Genomic DNA, 27,968 nt, shown 5'->3' on the forward strand with positions numbered 1-27,968 from the left:
TGGCAAAAGTGTTTTATAGCTAGGGTAAAAAGTCTCACATCCTTAATAAAAAGCCACCTTAACATACCTGACATGGGTCTTCACTACCCATTCTACTCCAGAAAATGTCTCAGGAGTTTTCAATCATCTGAAAATGGAGAAGCAAGAGATCAGTCTTTTGAAGAGGAAGTTTTAAAGACACAAAATAAAAGATAGAGATCCTGCATGCAGTTTACACATTACAGGAGAGAGTCATGCAACTTTAAAGAAATTTTAAGTAACGTTTCATTGTGAATATCAATACGGGGGACCTAGAGGGGCTCATCCTTGTACATTTTAAAATAGCTGAGCAGAAAGCTTTACTTTGGGGAGCAGCAGGTCTAAACTAGTCATTGAAATTTTAACAACGTGTCATTTAAGATGTCAGACTTTGTGCCCAGGTTACATTACAGTTCACTTGTGATGGGCAGGATTATTAAGAGTTATGGCTAATTTATGTGGCAGCATATGGTTTTTCTTTTTACAGCTATTTTTATTAAACAAGTTTTGCAAAGTTTTAACATTAAAATTAACAGCTAAAGAATTGTTTATGCAAGTTGCTGTCACAGTTTATGTAAAAGAGAAATATGTGCTATTAAAATCAGACATTTAGGTTACCTTTGGTTTTTTGCGATGCATGTTAGCTTTACACATCCTGATTCTCTTGCGATAATTTTCCTTTAAAAAGGGGGGTATAGAGTGATCTCTTTTCATCAAAACAAGACATAATGCCCTGAAAGCTGACTTCAAACCATGGTTGAAAATTCAGTTATTTACACTTTATCACAATCTACAAATACATTTTTTTGTTGGTGTGTTTTAAAAAGAAAAAAAATGTCCATCATGCACTGCTGCAGGCAGCTTGGCACTTCATACAAGAGGATTTTTCACCCCCGAGCAGTTTAGGTGGCTCCCTTAGGGAAGGCGTGAGAACCTGAGAATTAACATAGAGGAGTGGAAAGAGGGCCAACCAATTCCATCATTTCCCCTCTTGGTCTCTCAAGAGGGAGTTCAGAGCCGGCCTATCATGCCAGATCCTGCCCCAGCCCAGCTGATTTGTTAACAGCATTTCTGGGATTGGAAGGGAAACCCTTAAGGGCATCCAGGGTTTGCTGAATTGTCTTATCAAAGGCAGGCAGTGCTACCCTTTTCCAAGATCACAAAGATGATTTGGTGTCACTCTTAGGGGCACCTAGGGGCTTTACAGAAGGTGCAAACTAGGGTGGCTGGCACTTTCAATATTGAGGCCTATGTATGGAAACCATTCCAACTTTCAGCTTGAGTTTTTCTCTTCGGAAATTAGAGCTTATGATAGGATTGGCTAAAACTGTTTTCAACAACTTCCAGGGGGTGAAAAAGCTTTGGTTATTTTTAAACTAAAACTTAACAACTCCATAAACTTTTTTTTTGGTAAACTTAAAATAAAATCCCCCCCACCACTTTTAAGAATGTCTCCAACTTTTAACAAGCCCATTAACTTTAGAGTTAATTTAAGTTTATTTGAAAGAGAAAACTATTTTATTGTCCACCCAAAAAAATGACAATTCATCACATTTACTTTGATTAAAAAAGGACTAAACTTTATTGACAAACTGCTGCAGACATTTTGACATAAGTTTAAGCTACCTATTTAGGCAGACTTACACATGTAGCATTTAATCTTCCGAGAACAAAATGGGAGGACGGTACAAATCCAATTAGGACTTTAACTTATGTACAAAGTGGATTTTGATTCCTTTTTCATTCAGCTGCAGTGTCCCTTTTTATATCATGCTAGTGTTGAGACATACTTGACTAACTACCTTGGGAACAGTTCAGTATTGACAACCGTCAACTTAAGAAAATCATCAGCTTTTGGCCCCAGTGTCCAAGTGAGCTTTTCATGGAGTGCAGAATCTCAAATGGACAAAATACTTTGTCTTTTTAAATACTGAAACTTTAATTATTAGTACTATTACTGAAAGACTGTTTGTGGCTAAAAACCTCTGCATCAAATTCAACTCAGGTGGCCAGCCCCTCTCCCCCAATCAACCTCTTCAAAACCTACTCCCTGCTAAGTATCTCTCAACACTGTATGTCTGGGGCTAGATTTCAAAACCCACATAATGAAGAAGTTCAGTTTTACAAACCTAATTTTGTTGTTGTTGTTTTTAAATCAATTAACGTTAAAAATTGCATCAACTATTTAATTCATGAGGATCTTTCATATTAAAATTTAACCTTAAGATTCAACCGCCATGTGCTTTTAAAGGAAACATTTTTAGAGACGTCTGAGCTCACTTTTACACGGTGGCACCTACTGCCGTTAACGTTTGTGATTTTAAATCTTACACAGCCCTGAATTTTGAAATGTAGCCTAGTTTGGGATTCTGCAACTACAACTTTACGGGATGCCTCAAAATCAAAACTAAGATAAAGTTAACAAGCCTTAACTTCAGAACCTTTAAGCAAGCAATGTCACTTTTGAAACTAACAGGTTTGTGGTTTTTTTTTTTTACTCAACTTCTTTTTTTATTATAAAAGGTACATTTCTGTTTATATTTAAACAACAAAGAAAAAAGCATCTACACACTTAAAAAAGTAATTCGATATTCCTAAATCTATTTTAACTCATTTTAAAATACTACATACAGAAGCCAGAATGCAGAGTTAAGAATGGAGTAAGGTGGGGAGAAGAAGGGGACCACGAAGAAAAACACTTAGACAATTACTTGTCTGCTGTGGGTAAAGCAACAGGAATCCTGGGAGATACAAGAAATCAGTAACAACTTTGCTCATAACTGATATTTTCCCCTCATGTTTGTTTTTAATAACGTCCATATGGGTGTTCTCTGTATGCTCCCTTCACTGGCCTAGCTGGAGGGGCCTTCAGCGATGGCCTGGTCCCATTCCAGTCGTCTTGGCCTGTGGAGAAAGCAAGAACAGTTTATAAACCACATGCCAATGGCATTCTGAGAGGAGCAGGGGTAGGTCACCTGGTAAAGATCACCAAAAAACACTGCTTTGCTTCAAGTGTCTTGCCACCTCCCAGGTGGTCCTTGCTTTCCACTCTGCTTGGCCCTCCTGAGCAGCTTAGGGAATTTCCCAACTATAGGGCAGTTTTGAATGGATGGACCGAAGGAAACAGAAAGGGCTTAAAGTAGTCTCTAGCAAAGAGGCTCTCCAAAGGCAACATGATCTATACTCCCGCCCCTAAAACTGGATAAACCCAACACTGTGCTTGAGATAGTCAGGAAACACATCTTGGTAAGGGTCTGCAATGCCTTCTCCTGTTCCCAAAGGAATCTGGCAGAGAGCCTCAGGTAAGGTGACAACATCGGAAGTCTTTCGAATTGGAAGCAGGTAGCTCCCTTCCCATGCAACAGCAAGTCAGGTTTCCCTGAGGAGAAGTAAGCAAGGGCCACATTTCATGAGGCCCCCCCCAGCAGAGCTGGTCCACTGCTCTGGCAGAGGGAAGTAAAATTAAATTTGTTTACAGCACTGATTAGGAGAATGTATTATCTCCTTTCATATGCCAATAGTCCAGAGAAGCCAGACGACATGGCTGACATTCTCGAATGGTTCTCCTTTGTGACAGGAAAAAGCCTGAGGGAGATGATCACTTACTTTTAGAGCTGACCTCTTATGAAAATGAGTTGCTTTATTCATCCCACTCACCCCCATACTTTGCCCATGCCAGTTCATTCCTGAAGTATTTCTCCAGCTGCCTGCATTCACAAACATCTGCCTCCATCCCTATAAGTCTAAAATCCCTATATGGATCTAAAGTCGCAAAGAACCCTATCTAAGCCTGTTTATACCCCTAGTATAATAGATACGTCCATCACTTTCCAAGTGGCTTTTCGGTGCCAAGACGACGGGTTATTTTTCTAATTCTGTTTATAAAAGCAGAAATCAGAACAGATTAACCGTGGCAACATCATACCAGGAGCACAAGGAGCAGCCTGCCCCTTTCAGTCCAGTCTTTTCTCCAGCAAAACAGAAATGCGATTTAGTCAAACACATACAGAGGCCCCATTGTGCTGCCTCATGGATGCAGGGAAATAGCCGGAGGCAATCATACCGTTCTTCTAAATAGTGGCATATGAGCAGTGCAGTGTTACTGATGGCAACTGTCCAGTACCATTTAGCTAGAACTGGTAAAAACTGTCTCCCTGGATAAGCAGCTGATTGGCTATTACATACTGTGCTGAGGAGTTCAGCTCAGCTTGTCTGTCAGTGGGAGGCCCTAAGAAGCTCCCTTTTTCGGCTAGGGGTAACAGGAGACTGTCAACTAGTATCTTAAGATGAACTGTCAATTGCCAAGCCCCTTGCCAAGGATTCTGGAATTCCTTTAGGTATATTGAGAATACCTCACATTTAAAACACTGCTCTCTCTGCATTCACTGCCACATGGCACTCCCTCTGGGGCCCATTAACATGGGGCCATAACTGGCTCTTGAGGACACTCTTGAGCAATGTGTTTTCAACCAAACCTCAGGGAAGGCAGTTTGGTCCTGCTGCCATTCCAGCCTCTAGCTCTCTTTGGATCAAGAACCGAGCTGAGATGTCTCCAGGAGAGTAAAGAGCCTGGTGCAAGTACTGCACTGAATTGGCTCCAGCCTCTAATCTGAGCCTAATAGATACTCTTCTTGCCCATAACTGGCTCTGGCTAGCTACTTGCCATCTAGGTCCCTTTCAGCTAGCATTTCCTCCACATTGAGATTCTTTTCAATGAGATCCAAAGTTGTTTTTTAAAATGAGGTGGGGCAGAAAAGTAGAGTTGGATATGATTGAATTCTTATCCACCAATGTGACCTAGGTATCAGCAGCAAAGGGCCAGCAACGTAACTGAGGCCTAGCCATCTCCTGGCCTAAAGCAGGAAAAAAATCAACATCAGCTTACAAGTCTGCTGCTCCAACCAGGCCAAGCTGGACATGAGCCCTGGTTTAGGACGTGTGCACAGCACCCCTACCTCACTTTAGTAGTTCCTCTTTCTACCGCACACCACAAAATTTACATAAGAGTAGGACTCCTATTGTCACATCTAGCAACATCTTGGTCTTCTAAACGTTTCCTCTTAGGTGTGTGATTGTCTGACACCCAATAACCCAGTCACCAGCATTACCCCAGGCACTTACTTGCACATTCTGCCCCACCACAGAAATAAAGACATACCATATGCTTCATAAGAATCTTGAACCTCCCCATGTCCATAGTCATAATATTCTGAGTCCCTGAAAGCCAAAGACCGAGTGTTAGAGAGCTATATAGCAACTATGTTTCAGTTTCACCTCTCTCCCAAATAATTCCATATTTCAATCATTTTACTGTGCATATGATACAGGAAAATGCTCATTCTGCCCCATCTCCAAACCACAAAATATGTCCAAAACATGTATACACTATGCACTCATAAAAAAATTGTGACAACTATAGCAAAGAAAAGTGGATGCCACACAATTTAAAGTGAAAAAAGCACAATCCAAAATCGACCATCTTAACCATACTGTACGTACACATACATTCATAGGGTTCACTGGAAGAGAATAAACAAACACGAAAAGAACTGTTCTGTCCCCACTGTAGAATTATAAGACTCCTTTTCAAGGAATCACAGATAAGATACATACACACACACATAAAAAATGTTTTTTAAAAAAAGTGCAGAAAAGAACCTAAGTTATAGTAGTAGGATTTTAGTTTCCTTTTAAACTTTTATACAACTTTAATCTGGCTGTGATATTTCTTAATAATAAATCAAAATAATTTAAAGGCATTTTCCCCTCTCTTTCCATGTAGTCACAGCTCAAGAATTTTTCATCTGCTATTCCCAGATTCCACACTATAATTTAAGATTCACAGTTATCAAACTTGCAGACCCAAGTACGTGCCTTACAGATGTTAAAAGCAGAGATACCCTCAAAAGGTGAGCCTCACTACTCCTTAGATGTGTGCTGCCTAAACTTCTCAATTCCTCCAACTCCCCCCATCCATCCCTAGGATATGAAACAACACTTCTATTGCCTGACTCACCCTTGGCTCTGGCTGTAATAGCCCTCGTAACCTTCATAACTCTGTTCTCCATATGTATCATCATATCCCTAGAACAAAATGAAACAGAAAGTCAGAATCACAGAGAGGAGGGAAGGTAATTATATCCCATGGGAGTATGGCAGGCTCTGGATTAACAGAACACAGGAATTCTCTCCAAAATGTTAACACCTGCTGTGGAATAGTCAAGAAAGAAAGGGTTATTTTTTTAAAAACAAAACAACCAATCAAACAAAAAAAAACCCTTCAAGTGAGGGCAGGAAATAAGGTATAAAGTTGAACTTTAGCATTAGTAGTAGTAGTAGTGGAAGACTCTTAGTAAAACACTGTACAACAATGCTCAGCTTAGTTCCTGTTTAATCTACACACATATATAGTAAACCATGATTAAAATGGAAAAATCTTGTCATAGTTTAACATTCAATGCAAGAGAAAAGGAAAGATTCCAAATCTTACAAGCAGTCCCTGCCACCTACGTCAAGGGCCAAGGCCCTGTCATTCAACTTCCTTTGGCAACCTTCTAGGTATTGGGAAATGGTACACTGTTCAAACTTACATATTCTTCATATGTTTCTGGTGCAGGGGGTGGCGGCAAAGGTATTCTCTGGATGCCTGCCGTCCGTGCTCTTGGTGCTGGAGCACCCCTCACAGTAGGTGGGGGTGGCACTCCTCGAGTCACGGTGGCACCTCTGGTGATGGCTCCTCTCACTGGTGTACCACGCACCAAAGCCCCCCGAGGTGGTCCAACACCACGGCCCCTGCAAAAAGAAAGTTTGTCTTAAATGCAGATTTTCTTTTTTGAGGAAGACTGATCCTGCACTAACATCTGTTGCCAATCTTTCCCTTTTTCTTTTTTCTCCCCAAAGCACCAGTACATAGTTGTATACATAGTTGTAGAGTTATAGCTCTTTTATGTGGGATGCTGCCTCAGCACGGCTTGATGAGCAGTGAATAGGTCTGCGCCCAGGATCCGAACCAGCGAACCTGGCCACCGAAGCGGGACGTGGGAACTTAACTGCTGTGCCACCGGGCCGGCCCCTGGAGATTTTTATAAATAGGCTACTTTCATGTTCAGATTAGTTTGCAAACTCTGGAGTTAAGATAGATTTTATGATGCCTTGGGTAGATTATTATTAAAACAAGGAGAAATGTATGGTGGGTAAAGGACCCATACTGGAAGACTCCCCAGGCGCCACAGTGGACCTGTCAATGTCTCATCAGTGGACTGCCTTGGAGAGTCTGAACACTCCATAAAGTTCAGTCACAAAAGATAACATTCTAAAGTCAGAGACCATTGAAAAATGCTACAACTGTCCAAATGAAAAGACCAAAAGTTTCAGCAGGACTGCTGCACTTGACTATGGGCAAAGTACCCAAGATCTAGAATTCCACTCTTGATACAATATACAAATCCTGAGACCCTTTCGAAGCTGGAGATAAGAGCATCACTAAGAGACAGATGGTACTAGCAGTCAAATTTACATCCTATTTCTGGTTTTCTCCATTATTTTTACCTGGGAACAGGTGGAGGAGGAGGTGCAGCTCCCCGGCCTCTCACTGGCACCCCACGTCCACGAGAAGGCTCTGGTACTCCATTCAGGTAGGAGAGCTCTAGAAACTGCTCCTGGCAGATATCATCCATCATATCCTGCAAAAGAAAGGTAATGAGAAGGAGTTTTGCGCAACATCTCCAGCTTCTGCTGAGAAGTCATCTAGCCCACGTGAGCCTTGGATACAAAGAAAAGCTTTAAAAGTCCAGATGAAGTCTCAGGTCATTCATTCTCTGAAGTCAAATCGCACCCTACCTGTCACTTCTTTGAGGAAAGTCTTGATGTCAGACCCCTCATTAATCAGATGAAGCTCTTCATGATGTGGTCCCTGTCTAGCTCTCCAGACCACTTCCATCCTTTCTCCCTGTATAACCTCCTTTCAAGCCATGCTGAACAACTTGTAGTTCAGAACCTGGCATACTCTTACACATCCATTCTTGCAAATAGTTTCCTCTTCCTAGAATAGTAAAAGCCACTACCATTAATTAAGCTCTATGTACTGGGTACTATATAATGAGCTTTATATAGATTTTTCAGTTTAATCTTCAAAATAACCCTGAAGTAAGTAGGCAAATCTTCCCATTTTACAGTTGGGAAAACAGATTCAGGGAGTATAAAGCAACCAGCCTAAGGACATAGAGCTAGTAAGTGGTAGACTCTAGATGTGTTACCTGTCTCCCTCAAATTTGTCTTGATGCCAGAGCCTCAGCACCATCCTTACCACCAACAGCACCATCAATCACTGAGAATATATTGAGGGCATTGTGTTGTGGGGAAGAGGAAGCAGTATAAGCAGATCCAAAGACTGAAGATGAAAAGTCTAAATAAGAACTCTAATCCTTCAATGAAATACATCAATGAGTGTTTCAAGATGAGCAATTAGTTCTTCACAGCTCGATTATGAAACAGATGAGTGCCAAAATAGAAACTTAGAAAAAAATACTTAACCTTTATCATGAAATATGACATATTTCTCTTTTGCTTTCAATAGTTTCCTTTATATCCTAAGCCTGCTTATGTGTGCTGGTATACATCGTTAAAATTTTTAATAACTCTATAGCCTCTATTTTCCTTAGGATTATTTTGTTTCTTATTTTCAGAACAGTGTTCCAAATTCTTTAATCTGACAGTACTCCTCTAAGTGAAAGTATGTCATAAATTCATGAATCTAAGTATTTTGAAATAACATTTTACTTTAAATACACATTTATCTCTAAACATGAAAACATATCAATATTCAGAAGTTTTATTTGAATTAACTAGTATTGTAACAAAGCCAGAAAATTTTATTAGAAGTCACAAACACTGAAACTTTTCCATTTCATATATACAGTTTTAATACAGGTGAACATAATTATTAAAGACTCATCTATTTACTAGCAATTTAAGTTCTATGAATTTAATGAGCATTTATTACTGTAGTCTTGTAACATCTTTCTAACAATCCTGCAGAAATGAGATTAGATGCCCCGAGTCCAGCTATTACCAACGCAAATACTACTACATTAGCTAAAATGCCACATATTGGATAATTCCTGATAAATTATATCTCATATATGACAGTCAAGACATGTTCTAACTTCCTCAAAGACTTTATTATGAATTGCATAAAGAATATCCTATTATCTATCATATTTACATTTTTTATCAAATGTAGTTATTGTGTTGGACAGGGACTACATCTTGAAGTGTGATGAAACCTATATTTATATAGGTCCCTTAGCTGTCATCTAAATTGTATTTTTAAAAATGTATCAAAAGGTATTAAAGTCCTCACTAACTTGGAAGGCCAAGAACACCTACATCTTTATTCTATGTTTTAAATAATTTCTTTAGAACTCTTGTTAAATTTAAGTTACACAGTCCTACAGTTAAGCAAGGCATGATTTTCAATAATTTTTGCTGAATTTTTTCAGTAATTTTTGCATGGCAGGTTATGACCTGCTGATAGAATCAGACTGATGTATTATAAAAAACATCCTATATAACATTTTTTAGGTTACCTTTAAAAATCACTTACTAAAGGAATTTATAAGGGTTTTCATAAAGCAAACAATCTTTAATCCTGGTAAGCTGAAATCACTGCATTAACTTTTTAACTTAAATTTCTATAAAACTTATTTTATGGAAACTCTCTACATTTTTAAAAAGCAAAACTTTTTAGTTCTGAGTTCAGTTTCATTTTATAACTCATTACTGGAATGTAATTAGATAAATCAAGTTACAATGTGTAAGAAGCCTATTTTGGTATTATAGAAGAAAATCATAAGTACTAAAATGAAATGAACTATTGGGGGAAAAAAAAAAAAAGAATTACCTGTCTCCAAAAGCTAGGTTTTAAATCATTAGACTATATCGTCTTTTTTGTCCAACTGAGGGACTCTAACTCACTCTTATAAAACTTAATCTAAAATATTACCTCTTTTGAAAAACTTTCTCTTGATGCCACCACCCCTACTTCCTCCTCTTTTTCCACAGCACCATGTAATTTTCTCTACCCAAACACTTACCACATCTTTTTAGAATTGTCTTTCTACTAGATTGTAAGCTCTTCAGGAGCCATTTCTGTAACTTCAGACCCAAGCACAGTATTAGTCACCTACCAGATACTTAACAAACGTTTGGGATGAACAAGAAACCTGAGGCTTAGAAAAGTAAAATAATAACTTGTCCAAGATGACACAGATAGAGCTCCCAGTCCAGTGCTCTTCCTACTGTACCAGGAAGCCTCTCTGGTACAGTTAACGGTTCTAAGGGGAAAACATAGGGCTCGGGTGACGGATGCAAAAAATAGGCTCCCTTTCTTTCCTCACAAGAGGGGAGAATTGAGTCAAATGCCATTTGCAAATCTTTCTACGTATTTCCTGATGAGAGCCATTCAGTCTTAATACTTCAAGCATTTTTATACATCCCAGGTGGATACAGCTTTAGAACAGAAGATTCTAGTCACCACAGAGAAATGCCCCCACTTAACTCTTCACCTCCTCCTTCCTTACACATTACTCCTCCTTTTTTATTTATTTATTTATTTATTATTTTTTGTGTGAGGAAGATCAGCCCTGAGCTAACATTCATGTTAATCCTCCTCTTTTTGCTAAGGAAGACTGCCTCTGAGCTAACATCTATTGCCAATCCTCCTCCTTTTTTGTTCCCCAAAGCCCCAGTAGATAGTTGCATGTCATAGTTGCACATCCTTCTATTTTTTATAATTTTTATTTATTTATTTTTTCCCCCAAAGCCACAGTAGATAGTTGTATGTCATAGCCGCACATCCTTCTAGTTGCTGCATGTGGGACGCGGCCTCAGCATGGCCAGAGAAGTGGTGCGTCGGTGCGCACCCAGGATCCGAACCCGGGCCGCCAGTAGCGGAGCGCGCGCACTTAACTGCTAAGCCACGGGGCCGGCCCCACATTACTCCTCCCTTAGACTCACAAGTGACCAGCTACACTCCATTAGCTCAGATCCTTCCAACTGCCACATCAACACTGAGGAAGCCCAGATCTCCCTGGCAGGCAGCTTTTTTGAAGATCCACTTACATGGAAGCCTTGTAAACCTATTCTTTTTGAGAAATACGCTGAGACTAACGACAAAGAGGAGATGAGCATTCCCCTACAGTCCTTCAGCAACTGGGTGGCTCAGCCTGCTTCAATACAACACCTCAAAAAGAGTAAAAAGAATTCCCTCAAGGGAAAATCTACCAGCTCTGAGTTTTTCTCTAGGATGTTTTAAATTGGCTGTTTCAGGTTGAATGTTCTAATGAAGACAAGGTACTTGGAAGCAAAGCAGCTGCTGAGACATTTGAGATAGTGTTGGAATCCCTGGAGCTCAGCGTTATAGGTACACACTGCCTATAAATTTTTGCTCTACCAATTCTCAAATCCTCTGACACCACATTTAGTTCCAACTCCCTCATTTTACATGCACAAGAAAACCAAGAACTGTATCTCATCTCCTCTTAGTTTTAGTGATGAAATATGATGCTTACTCAATTCTAGTTGAATAGTATTCCAAATGCTTCTTAAGGTTCCAGATTCATCCTTGGTTATTAAATATTCAACAGTAGTATGTTAACTCTGACAACTATCAGGCCTTGCTAAAAAGGCAAAAAATTGCACCATTTTCTACTTATTCAAAGAATGAACCCTCTGAACAGGTGGTAATAAGCAAGATAGGTAACTTGGTCTGTCTCAACTCTTCCTGGGCCTTAGTTATATTCTGAAAGGAGCTGCACATCAATTTGTTTAATATCATCAACAGGCAAGCCTGTAACAATCATGCCTCTTTCAAATCAAACTCTACTTGAATAAACTCCTTCAGAAGATAAAGCCCTAAGTGCACCCAGGTCAGAATTTAATCCAGTAACACTATACTATAAGTATATAAGCTTCTTGCTGTCATCCTCTAGACCCTCTAGAGTCTAGAACATAAACCCTTGAATGCAGGGGGTTTATGACCATCTTAGTCATTTTCCCACCATAACCTACTGGTTCCACTCTAGTACCAAAACACTTAGCTCAGCAAAGATCCTGTTAAATCTTTGTTAACCAGATGTTACAATGCCAGACACATTGTGGATCCAGCACACTGACAACAGATACTGGTATACAACTAAAACCACATTAGACAAGGAGGGGTAGAGTGGCCTTGAGGCACAGTGCTTTGAGAACTAGGTACAAGTAATGGACCACCTCAGAAACATGAACACAAATGCAGACTTTGGTATGCAATGTCAGGTTATGCATAGACTTTTGTTGATAACCCCTGCTTTGGCAACAGCACAAAATCCCAGTTCTCTCTTGCTCAAAAGATACAGGATGTGGATTTCCTTACTGGTACTAGAAACTTCTTGACTTCCTCCATAGCATGGGCCATAAGAGCATAAGCCTCACATGGGGGTCCAAAGACTTCAATGAAGACATGCAGATCCATATTCAAGTGGGCATATTTGGGGTCTCCACCTTTGCGCAGCTCTTCCTCCTGTGGAAAAATGCAGAAAAACATCACATCACATGGACTAGAAAATGATACCTTTACCTCAAGTTCAAAGGAACAGCAAGAAATAACCTCAATGTCTAAGAAAAACAGTAAAGTGTAAGAAAGTAAAACACGCTCTGGAGAATAGTAATTTACACAACCTGCTAAACCTGCAAGCGGTCTGCTGCTAAAAGTTAATTGTTGCCTTGAATCCCCCACATATTCATTCAAGCTCTTATTACAAGGTATAGAAGAGACAAACTTGATACCAGTCTCCATTCAGATAACAGCATTTGTCAAGCATTCATTCATTTATAGCCAAGCATTTGCTTTTATTTTATTTTTTTATAATTTTATTTATCTGTTTTTCCCCCAAAGCCCCAATAGATAGTTGTATGTCATAGCTGCACATCCTTCTAGTTGCTGCATGTGGGACACGGCCTCAGCATGGCTGGAGAAGTGGTGCGTCGGTGCGCGCCCAGGATCCGAACCCGGGCCGCCAGCAGCGGAGCGCGCGCACTTAACCGCTAAGCCACGGGGCTGGCCCAGGCATTTGCTTTTAAATCCCAGGCAGAGCTGTTAATCACCAGCTCTTCTTATCCACTTATATGGTCTGGGAACTCAAGTTGTAGAGGAGGAAAGAAGTCAGGACAGAGAAAGAAATCTCGTTAGCTAGAATAACATATTTTAGCCCTAACTGTATTCATCTAGTGAGAAACGTGAGTAGACAAAAGAAGAGGGTCTGAGAAAGCAATGTTCATCAATTGGGCTGCATAAAAGGAGGCCTGAAAGAGTTAGTTTTTAGGCTGTAGCAGGTATGTCTCATTTAAAAAGCTAATCCTAGAAGGCTAAGGCTATTCTATTTGGTGGGAAGTTTCTTTGCACTTACAAAGGATATGAAGCGTATGGGGCTATGGCATGGATAAAAATAAGCATTAGGTTCTGTTGTCAGGATTACTCATGGATCCTCCTTTTGGAATACTCTCTTTTACTGGGCCTCACATTCCAGCTGGCTATAAAACCAACCAGCCAACTAATCCTCAGATTCACCTGCACTCACAACACTACTGCTCTCACATTTCCATGCTACAGGAAAGGGAATGTGTCTTTAGCCTGGCTAAGTTTTAGAACCTCCAGGCCCTCTTCCAAGTTTTCATAGATAAGCTTGCTAATGCCAAAATCACTACTGCTGTTTCTATTACAATGCAGTCAAAAGTCAGAAAGAAAACAATAACCAGGGCACTCCTAGGCTCTTCCAGGGTTGCCAAGCAAGTAAATTAACTTGGTCTATAATCTTTTAACATCCAACGCAAATTTAAAGGAGTCACACTCTGTAGGTATAGAAGCGCTAGCTCCCATAAGGCATCCATACTGGACTTTGGCTACTGGGAAGGCATTAGGGTGTCTTCCTGCCTCACTAATGTGAGCTTACCTTGGCTTTGTCTCTCATTGAGCCCTTTCCCAAAACAGAAATCTTTGCACCAGTCTCTTCTTGCAGTCTTTTGATGGTATTCCCTTGTGGTCCAAGGATCTTCCCCACAAAATTGAACTGACAGAAAACAAAAACAGATTTCTAAATACATATGGTCCTATAAAACATTCCACATGTATTATCTCATTTATCTTCAACAACCCTGTAAAATAAGTAGCGTATTACCATTTCCATTTTACTGAAGGATATACTGATAAAGTAATTAGCCTAAGGTTATACAACTAGAAAGTGGCAGTTCCTAGACTTGAATTTGGGTTTGCTGATGTAATCTCGTGCTCCTTCCATAATATCACACTGTAACCCTTTGCACTTCAACATACATAAACACTTTTAAGGCAGTTACCTCAAAACAGAACAGACATATGGCACCTTTTGGTACTACTGGTTTAGTAAACTAAATATAACTAATAGCTTTCCTAAAAAAAGGAAAAAAGGAGAAGGAAAAGGAGGTATGGGGAGAGGGAAGGAGGAGGGCAGGAGGAGATGAAGACGACAGCATTTATTTAAAAGTAAAACTTAGAGTAAGAAATAAAATTAACCTCATCCAGTGAAGGATTTGTTATATTTCCTTTATTTAGATTTCAGGTCAATCTTTTGACAGAGAGCAACTCTTCATGGTTTAATTTTTTTCTTTGAACTTGGAGCCTGAGCAAGCATTTGAGAAAGAAATTCTTTTTTTTTTTTAATTTTATTTATTTATTTTTTCCCCCAAAGCCCCAGTAGATAGCTGTATGTCATAGTTGCACAGCCTTCTAGTTGCTGTATGTGGGACGCGGCCTCAGCATGGCCAGAGAAGCAGTGCGTCGGTGCGTGCCCGGGATCCGAACCCTGGCCGCCAGTAGTGGAGCGCGCGCACTTAACCACTAAGCCACGGTGTCGGCCCTCCAGCAGTCTTTATTACAGCCCATGACTCTCATACCTACAAAGACAACTCAAAGAAGTGAGGCATTTTTTGCCTTACCTTGGGATACTGCTTGACAGGTATCAGTACCCGCTCCTTCAACTTCATGTTCTTGTGAGAAAATAAATCCAAGTAATTCTCCTCATCATCCTTTTTTGAATCCCCTTTCTGAATCTTCTCAATTTCTGAATAGGACAAATACAATTTAATTTAGTTTTCTTCTGGTAAATAAAGGCAAATTTCCAAGTCTGCTTAGAGCAGTAACATGGAGTGCTGTATAATGAGACCAAATAGTTCGGATGAATGTGCTAATTTCAGACAGAGACTGGCTAAAAGCACCAAAGCTATATGAAGTTGACTAGAAAACCCAAAGCCTGCTTCTAATTAAGGGCAGTTTGCTTTTCCACCCTCACCTGAAGACTCTACATCAGAGACATTCAAATGTGTCTTAAGAATAAATGGATTTAACAAAACTAATGGGGTGAGGAAGGGGAAAAAGGGATAAACGAACTAAAAAAATAAAAATAGGGCCGGCCCGGTGGCGCAAGCGGTTGGGTGTGTGCGCTCCGCTGCGGCCGCCCGGGGTTCGCAGGTTCAGATCCTGGGTGCACACCAATGCACCACCTGGCAAGCCATGCTGTGGCAGCAGCCCATATAAAGTGGAGGGAGATGGGCACGGATGTTAGCCCAGGGCCAATCTTCCTCAGCGGGAAAAAAAGAAAAAGAGGAGGATTGGCAGATGTTAGCACAGGGCTGATCTCACACACACAAAAATAAAAAAGTAAAAATAAAAATCTGCACCAAGAAAAAGTACAAAGTCATATATTAATGAAGAAACAACAGTCAGTAATTTAAGTATACAATAGAGAGTCCAGTTAAAATTCCACTGTGACAGTAGTGCTTTGGATAGTAGTAGCCCTTAAGAGTTTGAAAGACCTGACCTGGCTCTTACTCTGTCACTCACTAGTTGTGTGAACTTCGAAAAGTTGTTTAATTGCTCTGAATTTTGGTTTCCTCATTTGTAAAATGGAGGCAATATCTACCTCATGAAGTCGCTACAAAGACAATAAAATAACATACATACACATGCTAATTAAAGCCCATTTCTTAGGGAGACCTTAATATATAGTCAACAGTATCTAGCCCCAATTCAGTTTGTCCTAAAGGAAAAAAAACGCACCAAGGAACTTTCAGTTCGCAGGTTAACATAGTTTCATCAGATAGAACCTGAGCATCCAAAAAGATTTCCTATCATTAGAGACCTTCATTCATTCATTCACTGACTGCAAGTGTCTGAGTGTTTCCTATAGAGAGGCAGATGAAGTGAGAGATACAGGTATGATCATTAACCACTATGGGAGATTTACTAAGAGCCAGGCACCTATCCTATAAAGTACAGGAGACACAACAGAACAAGTCAGATATGGTCCCCATCTTCCCCATGTTATACACTAGAGTTCCCAGTCTATAAAGCTGGCAATGAAACACAGTTAAGTACTATGACAGGAGTACTAACAGAGATGCGGGCAGAGTGTGCAGGCAATGAACAGCAACTAAAAGGTTATATGGTCCACTGAGAGCAGTCAAAAGAAGAAACTGATACTCCCTAAAATCAGTGGAACATTCTAAATAACACAGAATATTCTCCTCGTATAATATTCTCACACTGTGTTTTTTTTTTTAAAGATTTTATTTATTTTACTTTTTCCCCCCAAAGCCCCAGTAGATAGTTGTATGTCATAGCTGCACATCCTTCTAGTTGCTGTATGCGGGACTCGGCCTCAGGATGGACGGAGAAGTGGTGCCTTGATGCGCACCCGGGATCCGAACCCGGGCCACCAGCATTGCAGCGCGCGCATTTAACCACCAAGCCACAGGGCCGGCCCTCACACTGTGTTTTTATCTTCTATAATTTTAACGTAAAGGTTCTCAAACTTCAGTATGCATCAGAATCACTCGGAAGACTCACACTAGATTGCTGGGCCCCAACCCCAGTCTGGGATTTGTATTAGGAATTTACATTTACAGGTGATGCTGATATTGCTGGCCCAGGAGCCACACTTTGAAAACCACTGGTTTAGGGTATAAAGATATACTACTTCAAACACATTCTGCAAATCTATACCTTTAACAGTTTAAAAATAACTGTTTAGACTAAGTTCAGCTGTGAAGTACACAGATGAAGGAGAGTTATTTTGACTTTGACAGACTTCATAAGAGTTCAGAATTTCAAACTGAAGCCTTCTGTTTATTAAAAAATCTAATTTCAGATGTTATAATATTTGGTGAGCTAACTGACCTACTTAAGCCCGAGAGCACATACCCACCCCCTTGCTTTCTGACAATTAAAACTGCTCATTATATTGTAAATATTCTTAACTAAACCTTTACTTCTATGAGAAGAACTGCAAATGACAGTGCTCTTCACACTCCTGTTTCACTGCTTGGAATAGAAAACAAATTTGACCTTAAAATTAACAGACTAAATGCTTCATTCAACATCCTATTTGTTTGCTGTTTTATTGGTGGTATATCCTGACCTCCACCCTTTCCCACCTACTGCTAATATTAACTTTTTCTAGTCACTACTTTTGAGACTACCATCTCTGAATACATCTCCTCTTGAGCTTCCAGGCTGCAAAACTGGGTACTCAATCCTTAAAAGTCCTCAAGGAACAAGACGACACATTTCTGATCTGAAAACATCACCGAGGAGCTTCTAAAGACGTGGAACAAATTACATACTTCATTTTATCTATATCCCTCTGTGTGTCCTAATTGCTATCATCTAGTTAGGCCCTTCAGCTGTATTTTATACCACTTGCCAGAAACTTTTCTTGGTCAGTGCAAGAAGATAAGACTCTATGTCTGTTAATCTGTTGTACTCCTATAGGAAGCAGGGCTGCAAAAATTGAACCCCGTAGAAAAGTTCATTTATATGCATCGTAATGCACCCTGTGAATTTAAGGCCTTTCTATAACATGGATCCTTCTGCTCTATTTTGAACTAGTCAGATCTTAATTAGGATCCCTTTTTCCAATCTATCGCACAATTTAAAAAATAATACTAAAGTATTTTTAGAGAATTCAGAGAATAATGATTTAAATAAAACAGAATTGAAAAGACAAAAGAATCAGGGGGAGTTTAGCCTAGAATGCAAAAGACTAAGAGGCAATTTGACCCTTCAAGAAGGGTTATCTTCCATGCTTGGAAGGGGAATGACTAAACATTTATTCAATGCCTACGATGTATCAAATACTATACAAATATTGTCTCATTTATCCTAAAAAACTACTCAGTGAAGTGGCTGGTACTATCCCCATCTTACAATTGAGGAAACAAACTCAGAGAAGTTAAATCTCTAAGTCACAAAGCTTTACAGTGCCAGAATAAGGATTAAAATCCAGGCTTTCTCTAAGGTCAAACCTCATGCTTTTATTATTGCCTCTCAATGAGGGGTTTGGGGGGGGGAGGGGCTTTATTTAAGCAAGAAAGAGCTGATTTTGTAAAATTCTGGGAAGTTTATACCCTTAGACACTGTCATGCGGCTAAAAGCAACGAAAGGGCTCTGTGGGTGCCTCAGATGTTCAGCTGCCTGATCTCTCTTGTCTTTTCTTTTTCAATTCTATATTTCTCTCCTTGGCCTCACTTCTCTTGGAGAGCCAGGAGCAGGCTGTAATGGGAAGAAAAAAATCAAGCAGCAGCTTCCTAAAAACGGCTTACCCTCAGGTACAAGTACTTTCTAGACAACCTTTCTGAAACTGACTCCTTTAAACGATCTTTGCCTGGGCCTCTAGAGACCTTGGATGTCCCCAGAGCCAAAAAAAGAAAAGCTAAGGTGTAAACAACACAGAGAGGTGACCCATTTATTTCCTAGCCAGATGTTTACAATAATCATATCTTATATCCAGTGCCTTTTGTGTGTCTGGAATTTTTTTTTGTGTGTGAGGAGATCAGCCCTGTGCTAACATCTGCCAATCCTCCTCTTTTTCTGCTGAGGAAGACTGGCCCTGGGCTAACATCCGTGCTGATCTTCCTCCACTTTATATGGCACGCCGCCACAGCATGGCTTGACAAGCAGTGCATCAGTGCACGCCTGGGATCCGAACCTGAGAACCCCGAGCCGCCGCAGTGGAGCACGCGCACTTAACCGCTTGCGCCACAGGGCCGGCCCCTGGAATTTTGTATTTTTAACCAGGACTATCCCCGTTTGACAGCTGAAGAAGCCTGGGCTCAGAAAAGTTATATAACTTGTCCAAGATCACAAAACTAATTAGTGACAGAGCAGCTATTTTTTTTTTTTTTGGTGAGGAAGATCAGCCCTGAGCTAACATCCATGCTAATCCTTCTCTTTTTGCTGAGGAAAACCGGCTCTGACCTAACATCTATTGCCAATCCTCCTCCTTTTTTTCCCCCAAAGCCCCAGTAGATAGTTGTATGTCATAGTTGCACATCCTTCTAGTTGCTGTATGTGGGATGCGGCCCAGCATGGTCGGAGAAGCGGTGCGCCGGTGCGCGCCCCGGATCCGAACCCGGGCCACCAGTAGTGGAGCGCGCGCACTTAACCGCTAAGCCACGGGGCCAGCCCCGACAGAGCAGGTATTTAAACTCAAGTTACTCCTTACATCAGTCAGTAAATTCAGCTAATCTTGTGGCATTTCTTTTATTCTTTTACTGTACTTTATCTTTCCTTTTTTGGTAGGTCCTATTACAACCAGACTGTAATCTCCGAAGGATGACGACTGTTTCTTAAATGTATGTGTCAGAGGAAAAAACATGGGTTTTGAAGCTAGACAGAACTGAGTTTAATCCCTAGCTCTGTTACATGCTTGGTGTATGACTTGGGCCAAGTCACTGAACTTCTTTTAGTCTTCTCTTCTTACTTTTATTTATTTTTTTAATTTTTTAAAAAACTTTTATTTATTTATTTTTTCCCCCAAAGCCCCAGTAGATACTTGTATGTCATAGCTGCACATCCTTCTAGTTGCTGTATGTGGGATGCGGCCTCAGCATGGCCGGAGAAGTGGTGCGCCGGTGCGCGCCCGGGATCCGAACCTGGGCTGCCAGCAGCAGAGCGCACGCACTTAACCGCTAAGCCACAGGGCCGGCCCTCTTCTTACTTTTAAAAAGGAGGACTAAAAAAAAGAGAGATTTAATGAGCGTGAAATGTTAATACTAGAGAAGTTTGTAAAAATTATATACAAACTTTATCAACTGGACTGGCTTAACTAAACACAGACCAGCACATACATTCATTAACTGAACATTCGATAAAGGCTGCGTAAAGAACAAGATAGTGGTCAAGGTTTTCTTACTAAGGCATCCAGAGACAGTGTTTGTAGGAAGGCAAGATTCATAGGCTCCAAAAGGTCAGGGGTCATGCTCTCCTCTAGACTGTCAATGCACTCGGTTCATACTTCTAACCACAGCACTCCCTCCCCTGTTAATGATTTCTGGACCCCTTCCATCACTAAACTGAGTCTCTGCCATTCTTAGTACAATGCCTAATACACAATAGGCATCTATAAACGTTTACTGAATGAAAGAAATGTACCATTAACACCCCCAACTTCCCTTAATGATTCATGTGACTTTATCATCCCCAAATTTATAATTCTCTGCCCTATACCTTTTCTGTTGGTACCACCTTTTGGAATCACAAGTCCAGTAAACTTACTACCTTTCTATTAAAAAAACTCTCTTCCTTTTATTTATCAAATTACCTACTGTTTTAAGCAAGAGCACAGAGCAGCAGGTTCTTAATCTTTTTTTGGGTCATGGGCCCCTTTCAGAATCTGACGAAAGGTAAAGAATAGCTCCCCAGAAAAAGATACAAACACAATATTTCGCATACAATGTTGACTAAGGGTGGGTATTGGTTCAAAAAAATCCCCCAAAGCCCGAGTTAGGAGCCCTCTAAAGGGCTTAACTCGCACATTTCAGGATAGCGGCAAACCCTATTATGCCATATTGACCATGGTCTCCCAAATCTCTTCTTGGGGCACAATTTAGAGTTTAGGGCTTTTTAAAAAAAACTTAAGAGATCTCAGATACCCTTCACCCAGTCATCTTCATAATATTTTGCGTATCTCTAATACAATATTGTAACCAGAAAATTAACATTAACACAACCTATTGACTTTATTCAGATTTCACTAGTTTTACAGGCACTTATTTGCGTGTGTATGTGTTTAGTTCTATGCAATTTAATCAGATTCATGTGACCACTACCACAGTCAAGATACAGGACAGTTACATCACAAGGATCCCTAGTGCTACCTTTTTTTTTTTTTTGGTGAGGAAGATGGTCCCTGAGCTAACATCTGTGCCAATCTTCCTCTACTTTGTATACGGGACGCCACCACAGCATGGCTTGATGAGTGGTGTGTAGGTCTGCACCCAGGATCTGAACCTGCAAACCCTGGGCCACCAAAGCGGAGCGTGTGAACTTAACCACTATGCCACCAGGCCGGCCACTCATGCTACCCTTTTATAGCCACAGTCACCTCCCTCCATCTCTCTCTCACCATTGGCAACCACTAATCTGTTCTCCATCTCTATTATTTTGTCTTTTCAAGAATATTAAATTAATAGAATTATATAGTATGTAACCTTTTGAGACTGGCTTTTTTCACTTACCATAATTCTCTTGAGATCCATCCAAGTTGTTGCAGTTATCAATAGTTCATTTCTTTTTATTGCTGAGTAGTATTTCATGGTATGGACATACCACAGCTTACCTATTCACCTATTTGAGCTATGGTTTGTTTCCAGTTTTTGGCTAGTATCAATAACCCATGAACATTCATGTAAAGGTGTTGTGTGAACCTAAGTTTTAATTTTTCTGGGCTAAAAGACCAAGAGTGCAATTGCTGAGTAGTAGGGTAAACACTGGCTCAGTTGTGCAAAATAAAAAAATAGCTTTATCAGAGAAATATGTATGCAATAATATTTTGCTTAATCTTACTAGTATTATTTTCTATAAAAATAGTATTGTACTGTACGTATGTAGCCTTATGGGACTTACTTTTTCACCTAACATTAGATTTCCAAGATTTCTCTCTACTATCGCCTGTCGCCATAGTTTTCATTTTCACTGATGTATAAATATTTCATTTTGAAAATCTCACAGTATCCAGCCAATGATGAAACAAGTCACACCATTTTATGAACAAGGTGCACCATTTTATGAATAAGGCATTCATGTGCAAGTTTCTTTGGGCATATTCCTAGGAATAATGTTGTTGAATTTTAAGGAATTTGAATGCTCAGCTTTCAGATGAAATGCCAAACTGTTATCCAAAGTGGTTGTACCAATTCATACTTCCACCAGTAATGTTTAAGAGTTCCTTCTAATTCCACATCCTCTCAAGCTCTAAATCCTGTTTGACTTAATTTTTGTCAATGTAGCAGGTTTTCATTATTTTCCTGTCTCCAAAAATTTTTTTTCTTTTATCTTCATTTACTCTTTTAGCTACTTTATATTCAACATGTCAAGCTGAAAAAGTAAATCCAGTCGGCATCCGTTTGGAAAATGCAAAAATTCAACATGTTAATTTAAAAGTTCTGTCATCTTTATAACACTAGTTCCTCCCCCACCTCCCAACTCCTGCCCAAGACATGGCATATTTTTCTTTTTATTCAGATCTTCCTTTATCACCTTCAGTAAAAATTTATTTATCACATATTGATAATATGTGATCACAATACTCCTCATCTGCGTTACTGAGATAAAAATTCTTCCTATCTCATAGAATAGCCAAGGAGGATGGAATTAATGAGTAGCACACCTCACGTTACATGCTCTACAAAGGTTAAATATTATTACTGTTATTGTTTGTTATGATTATTCAATACATTTTGAACTGATTTTTATTGCTTATGCCAAGGCATTTGATACTATTCTAAAAACGAGATCATTCTGTCAATTCTTTTCTAATTGGCTACTGCTCATATATCAGAAACCTATTGATTTGCACATCTTTATCTTGTAATTAGCCACATAACTGACCACTTTCCTAGGTCAACAACCATGAAGTTATTGCAAATAGTGATAACTTCTGCCTCTTCCTTTCCTAATATTAATACTTATTCCTATATTTGGTCTATAATTCCTTTGCAATTCCACTTTCTGGTTTTGAATAGGTTTTGCTAGCCCTGTAGAATGAAATGGGAACATTCAGATATATTTTTACAGTATACTGTAAATAAAATAAAGCAATGAACTATTTTGAAGTTTCAACAAACTTTGTAAATGTTCTCCATTTACAAAGAAGATGGATTTCGGAAGATGGATTTCTGAGTATCCTTGCAAGATCTTCTGCAGATTACGTTAATCTATTCAAAACGTTTACTTATTCCTGAGTCATTTATACTAACTTACATTTTCCTAATTATAGAAAGTAGAAAAAGAACACTGATATACATAAAAGCATTTCTGTGTGTTATATAAATATTTAACACAAAAAATAAATTACTTTTGTTTCATAAAACAAGCATGGGTACCCCAAGTCCTTGCACATCTGCAACTTCATTTAACTGTCATCATAGTTGAATATCAACTTGGCTAATATAGAAGTCTATATTCAAAATCTAAATCTCTTAGAATTGTGTTGATAGTTTTCCATCATGCAACGAAGAAGAATATTTATTTATCAAACATCTAGTAAGAGGCCACTCTGTGTGGCCCTCTTCAAGGAACAGGAGATACAGCAGTGAACAAAGCCGACAAAAGATCCCTGCCCTGGTGCCCTGGTGGACATTCTAGCCATGAAGGAGAAGGGGCAGTCAACAAACACACATAACTAGAATATATGGTGCATCAGACGCCGATAAGTGCAAAATAAAGTAAAGCTGGGAAAGGGACAGAGAGAGCTGTGCAAAATAAAGTAAAGCTGGGAAAGGGACAGAGAGAGCTGTGTGGCTAGTAAAAGAAGAGTCATCTGGGTCTTGCGGCACCTCTTGGGAAATGGGCAAGTCACAGTGCCGAGTGCTAGGCTCTGCTCGCTGAGTTTCCTCCTTTTTCTGTATCTCGGCCTTGTCATCTTCACTGCCCTGTTAGCTAGCACTCTGATGCATTCAAATAGATTTTCTTTTAATATTTTGTTCAACTGGTACAAAATACTTTAAGTTCAATTTGTTACAGGTACTATAGTGGGCATGGAGAGGGTTAGGTGTGTAGATCCAGACTTGGACTGACTTCAAATCCTAGTTATGCTGCTTACTAATTTTGTTACCTTAGGCAAATTATTTAATCTCTGTGTGCCTTGGTTTCTTCATCCGTAAAAGTGAGGATAAGATAACTTCTTCATAGTATTGTCATGAAGAGTAAATATTTGATGTAAAGTGCTCAGACCAGTGCCTGGCACAATAAATGTTAGCTATATTGTTATTACATGTATCCTTATCAGAGCTTAGATACCACTATTCTGTCTTCTCAGAGTCTCACTTCCGCACAGTTGGTTGACTCCACTGCAACCCCTTCTCCAGATCATTCAAAAATACCTTAAAAGCTAGGTCCAATATATGTCATGACTTATCCATGCTAAGAAGTATCCATACACTCCAAATCTGTTCTCTCAATAAGCCAGCATTACCTCAATCCCATTTCTCCAATTAAAATTTCAGTTTGGTTAAAAAAAAAGACATCAAAAAAGCCCAAGTTAAAAAATTAAACAGCACTCTCTCGTAACAGAAGTTAAGCAGTGAGAGAAGTGTGAGAATTATAAGTAACTTTTAAGGATCAATAGTTTTTGATGGTTATCCTAAGAAACCATGTTTTACTTAAAAGACAAACACCACATTGGGCACTTGATGTGGTCAGAAAGGCAAAAAAATATCTTGTGTTTTCATACCTTTTTCAGAACCACGGATTTACAACTAGAAGAAAACTGTGGTGACAAGTTATTATCTATTGACAATAGGTCAAAAGGCCAAAGAGAACTGTGCTGGTGCTTTTATTTTTTTTTTTTTTTTTTTTTTTTTTTTTTTTTTTAAAGATTTTTATTTATTCATTTTTTTCCCCCCAAAGCCCCAGTAGACAGTTGTATGTCATAGGTTCACATCCTTCTAGTTGCTGTACGTGGGACTCGGCCTCGCGTTGGACGGAGAAGTGGTGCCTTGGGGCGTGCCCGGGATCCGAACCCGGGCCGCCAGCATCAGAGCGCGCGCACTTAACCGCTAAGCCATGGAGCCGGCCCTGTGCTGGTGCTTTTAGACATCATTTAATCCTCACAACTCACCATCCCACTTTACAGATGAGGTTACTGAGGTTCAGAGTTTCCTAAGAGTAAGTAACTAGTTAATGGTCAGAATTTCAAAACCCAAGCTGACATCTTAAAGTTCAAAGGTGTGTTATTCTGTTTTCATTCTTTTAATCTGGACTGATTAAAGATTTGAGGAAATAAAAATTAGACTACCGAATCGATCTTTACCATTTAGTCTGACATTCCTAAATCTGCATGTATTTGCTTTCAGATTCAAATACCTGGTGTTTGCTATATTCAAGGCACTAAGAAAAATACCAAGATAAAAGGCAATCCTTGCCCTCAAAGAGCTTGCCAGAAGAACACAATGAACACTAATGTTTCAAACAATCTGTGTTACAGAACAGCAAAACCCTGAGTTGAAAATGTAAGCAGTTTATCTAAATATTCTTATTCTTGACCACTGCATGCTTTGTTTATTGTGTTTAAAAGTAAAGACCCTTTACCAATGTTGGGGGCTAGAGAACAAAGAGAGGGAAACGATATTTTCATAACCATCTGTCCATTATATCAACCTTGCCAAAGAGTTCAACTGCTCATTCAGTGTTGAGAGTTGTGAATTTTTACTTGCTTAATAAAATTTAGGTATCATAACAAATACTTATTAAAACGTTTTAACTAAAAGTGCGAGGAAAACAGACGGCTTTACGGAGAAATCAGAGCGACTAGGTGATTGGCCAGTGCTGAGCAGGAAAGGAGCGCTAGTCCACAGACAGAGAACAAAGACTACTATTCCTAATCTATTTCACTCCCGAAGCCAAAAGAAAAAAACTAAAAAGACCAAGCCTTTCAGGTAGAAGCATCGTGCAACTTCTTTCAATTTCTGTCCACCTCACCGGAAATACAAATGCAAACCACCCTTTACCTCCCTCTAACCACCCCATTTCACTGTCTCTAGGGTTATTTTTCCCCTTCTTGAATGATGAACACACGTTGTAAAATAAAGTGATCCAACCTTCCGGCTCTGTAGCAATTATCATTTTATCCGCCTAAGTCGGAAATCTGATTCGGAAAACATCAAGCTCCAATTCCCACAGGTTGCTCCTGCCTCCAAGCAACTTAAGCGTCAATTACCGCTAAGTCCGACCCGCCCCTGCGACCGCGGCGCGCTGGACAGGGCACTTCAGCCTCACCCCGCCTCACCTCGGCTTTCCCACCCACCGTCCCTCCTCACTCGGGCTGTCTTCACCTCCTACACCCTCACTCGGGGCGCCTTCCGCCACCCGAGATCAAAAAAGCTTTCCCTTTGGGGGGAAGGGGGTGATAAAGGCTCATTTCTGCAAGCATCTGAGCACCAGGAGCGCGGGGCAGCTGCGAGAGGTGGGAGGGGGAAGGGTCGGCAAGGGGGCGGGGAGCTCAGCACCATCCATCCAGATCTTTGAGATCGCCAAGTCCCCTTCGGGCCTCCTCTGCAGCCTAGAAACTCCCCCTCGCACCCAGGGCCGGGACGGGAATGTGGAATCCAGGCTCCCCAGAATGAGGATGAGAGAAGAAGGGGAGTTCACGCCTGCCTTGGTCCCGAGGGGGCGGGATGCGAGCGGAACAAAGCCGCTGCCACCCGTGCCCCCGGGTGGCCGGGCGACCCAGAGGGACCCGGGAGGCCGGCTCACCTGCGGTCAGCAACTGCATGGCGTGAGTGAAGGACGGATCCAGCGAGTCCTTCTCGGCCATAAGTTCGGGGAGGTACTTGTTCTCCGGCTCCATCTTGACCGAGGCAGTGGCTGAGGGGGGCAGCAGCGGGGTCGGCGCCGGACCTCCCACTGTCGCGTCGGGACCCGTGGCCGAGGGCGGCAGCAGCGGTGGCGGCTGCGTGGCGGGCGAGGCCCGGGCGCCCCCCCGGGACCCCCCTCCGCCTCCCCGGGACCGGTGAGGCAGCGGCGGCTGCCGAGACGGCGCCTGACGCACTGAGGGGTGGGCACCGGAGGGGTCCATGGAGCCGCTGCGGCCCGAGGACCGGCTCATGCGCGCGGCGGGGTCGTCCCGGCGCTGCATTGGGGAGGATGTGCGATCGAGGGATCGAGGAAGCGACGCGACAGCGGCGGAGGCCCGAGCGGCGGTTGGCGGGGGTGGGAGAGCGGGAGCGACGGCGACCGAAGGCGACCCGAGCGACCCAGCAAAAGAGAGCACCGGAAATGAGGCGGCGCGCGTGCGCATCCAGCCGCCGGCACCGCCCTTGGGTCTCTCCGCGGAGAACAAAGTCCCCGGTCGGGCCACAGCGCTTGCGCACCGCCGCGGAGCCCGAAGAAGTCGCCTCCCCGCTCCCCTTTTTCCTCCGAGCCCGCCAGGCCAGAGCTCTGTGCGCGTGCGCGGGTGGCCGCGGGCTTCGTTCGTTTTCTTTTCCACGTGACTCGGCGCTAGCGGGACACGTGTCTCCTCCCCCTTCTGGCCGAGTGCGCGGAGGGGCGGGGGCTGTGGAATGTCTTTGTCTGCGCGCGAGCCCGCGGAGTGTGGGGGGGAGACCTGTTACTCGCGGGGCCGCGCCCCCTCCAACGGCTGAGCCGCCGAGCCAGGCTGTGCTCGGTGGGGGGGATGGGGGGATGGGGGGGATGGGGGGATGGGGGGTGGGGCGAGGGGGGCGGTCTCTAAAGTATGGAAATGAAAGGAGACCCGCCTGGGAAGGAGAGAAAATTGAGGCCGTCTAGGCAGGAGGAGAGGAACAGACAGGGCGCAGGGGACACTAGGGGTGAAAAGGGGACGACTAAGGGAGAGTCTGACGCAGGGATGAGGGGTGGA

At 41.4% G+C, this 27,968-nt stretch overlaps 1 protein-coding gene across 1 annotated transcript; it reads right to left on the reverse strand.

Annotated features, from left to right (window-relative positions):
* Positions 1–1,571: 1,571 nt before the first annotated feature.
* KHDRBS1 (KH RNA binding domain containing, signal transduction associated 1) lies at positions 1,572–27,477 on the reverse strand. Its single transcript, XM_004425878.3, has 9 exons — positions 26,846–27,477; positions 15,031–15,155; positions 14,010–14,126; positions 12,434–12,580; positions 7,567–7,700; positions 6,609–6,810; positions 6,035–6,102; positions 5,177–5,235; positions 1,572–2,922 (listed from the first exon to the last, which is right to left on the reverse strand). Exons 1-9 carry the CDS (start codon positions 27,387–27,389, stop codon positions 2,825–2,827), a joined length of 1,494 nt encoding a protein of 497 aa, XP_004425935.1. The 5' UTR covers positions 27,390–27,477; the 3' UTR covers positions 1,572–2,824.
* Positions 27,478–27,968: the final 491 nt, after the last annotated feature.

Source organism: Ceratotherium simum, chromosome 22 (assembly GCF_057802395.1).
Source record: "Ceratotherium simum simum isolate JZ-2026a chromosome 22, ASM5780239v1, whole genome shotgun sequence".
Lineage (NCBI taxonomy): Eukaryota > Metazoa > Chordata > Mammalia > Perissodactyla > Rhinocerotidae > Ceratotherium > Ceratotherium simum.

Bases quoted from the DNA above. Each gene is read 5' to 3' on its own strand.
- KHDRBS1 (XM_004425878.3), bottom strand. From the start codon at position 27,389: ATGCGCACGCGCGCCGCCTCATTTCCGGTGCTCTCTTTTGCTGGGTCG. The intron at 12,581-14,009 runs GTAAGCTCACAT...ATTTTTCCACAG, and splicing joins CAATGAGAGACAAAGCCAAG to GAGGAAGAGCTGCGCAAAGG. The intron at 2,923-5,176 runs GTATGTCTTTAT...CTTTCTCCACAG, and splicing joins AGATTCTTATGAAGCATATG to GCCAAGACGACTGGAATGGG.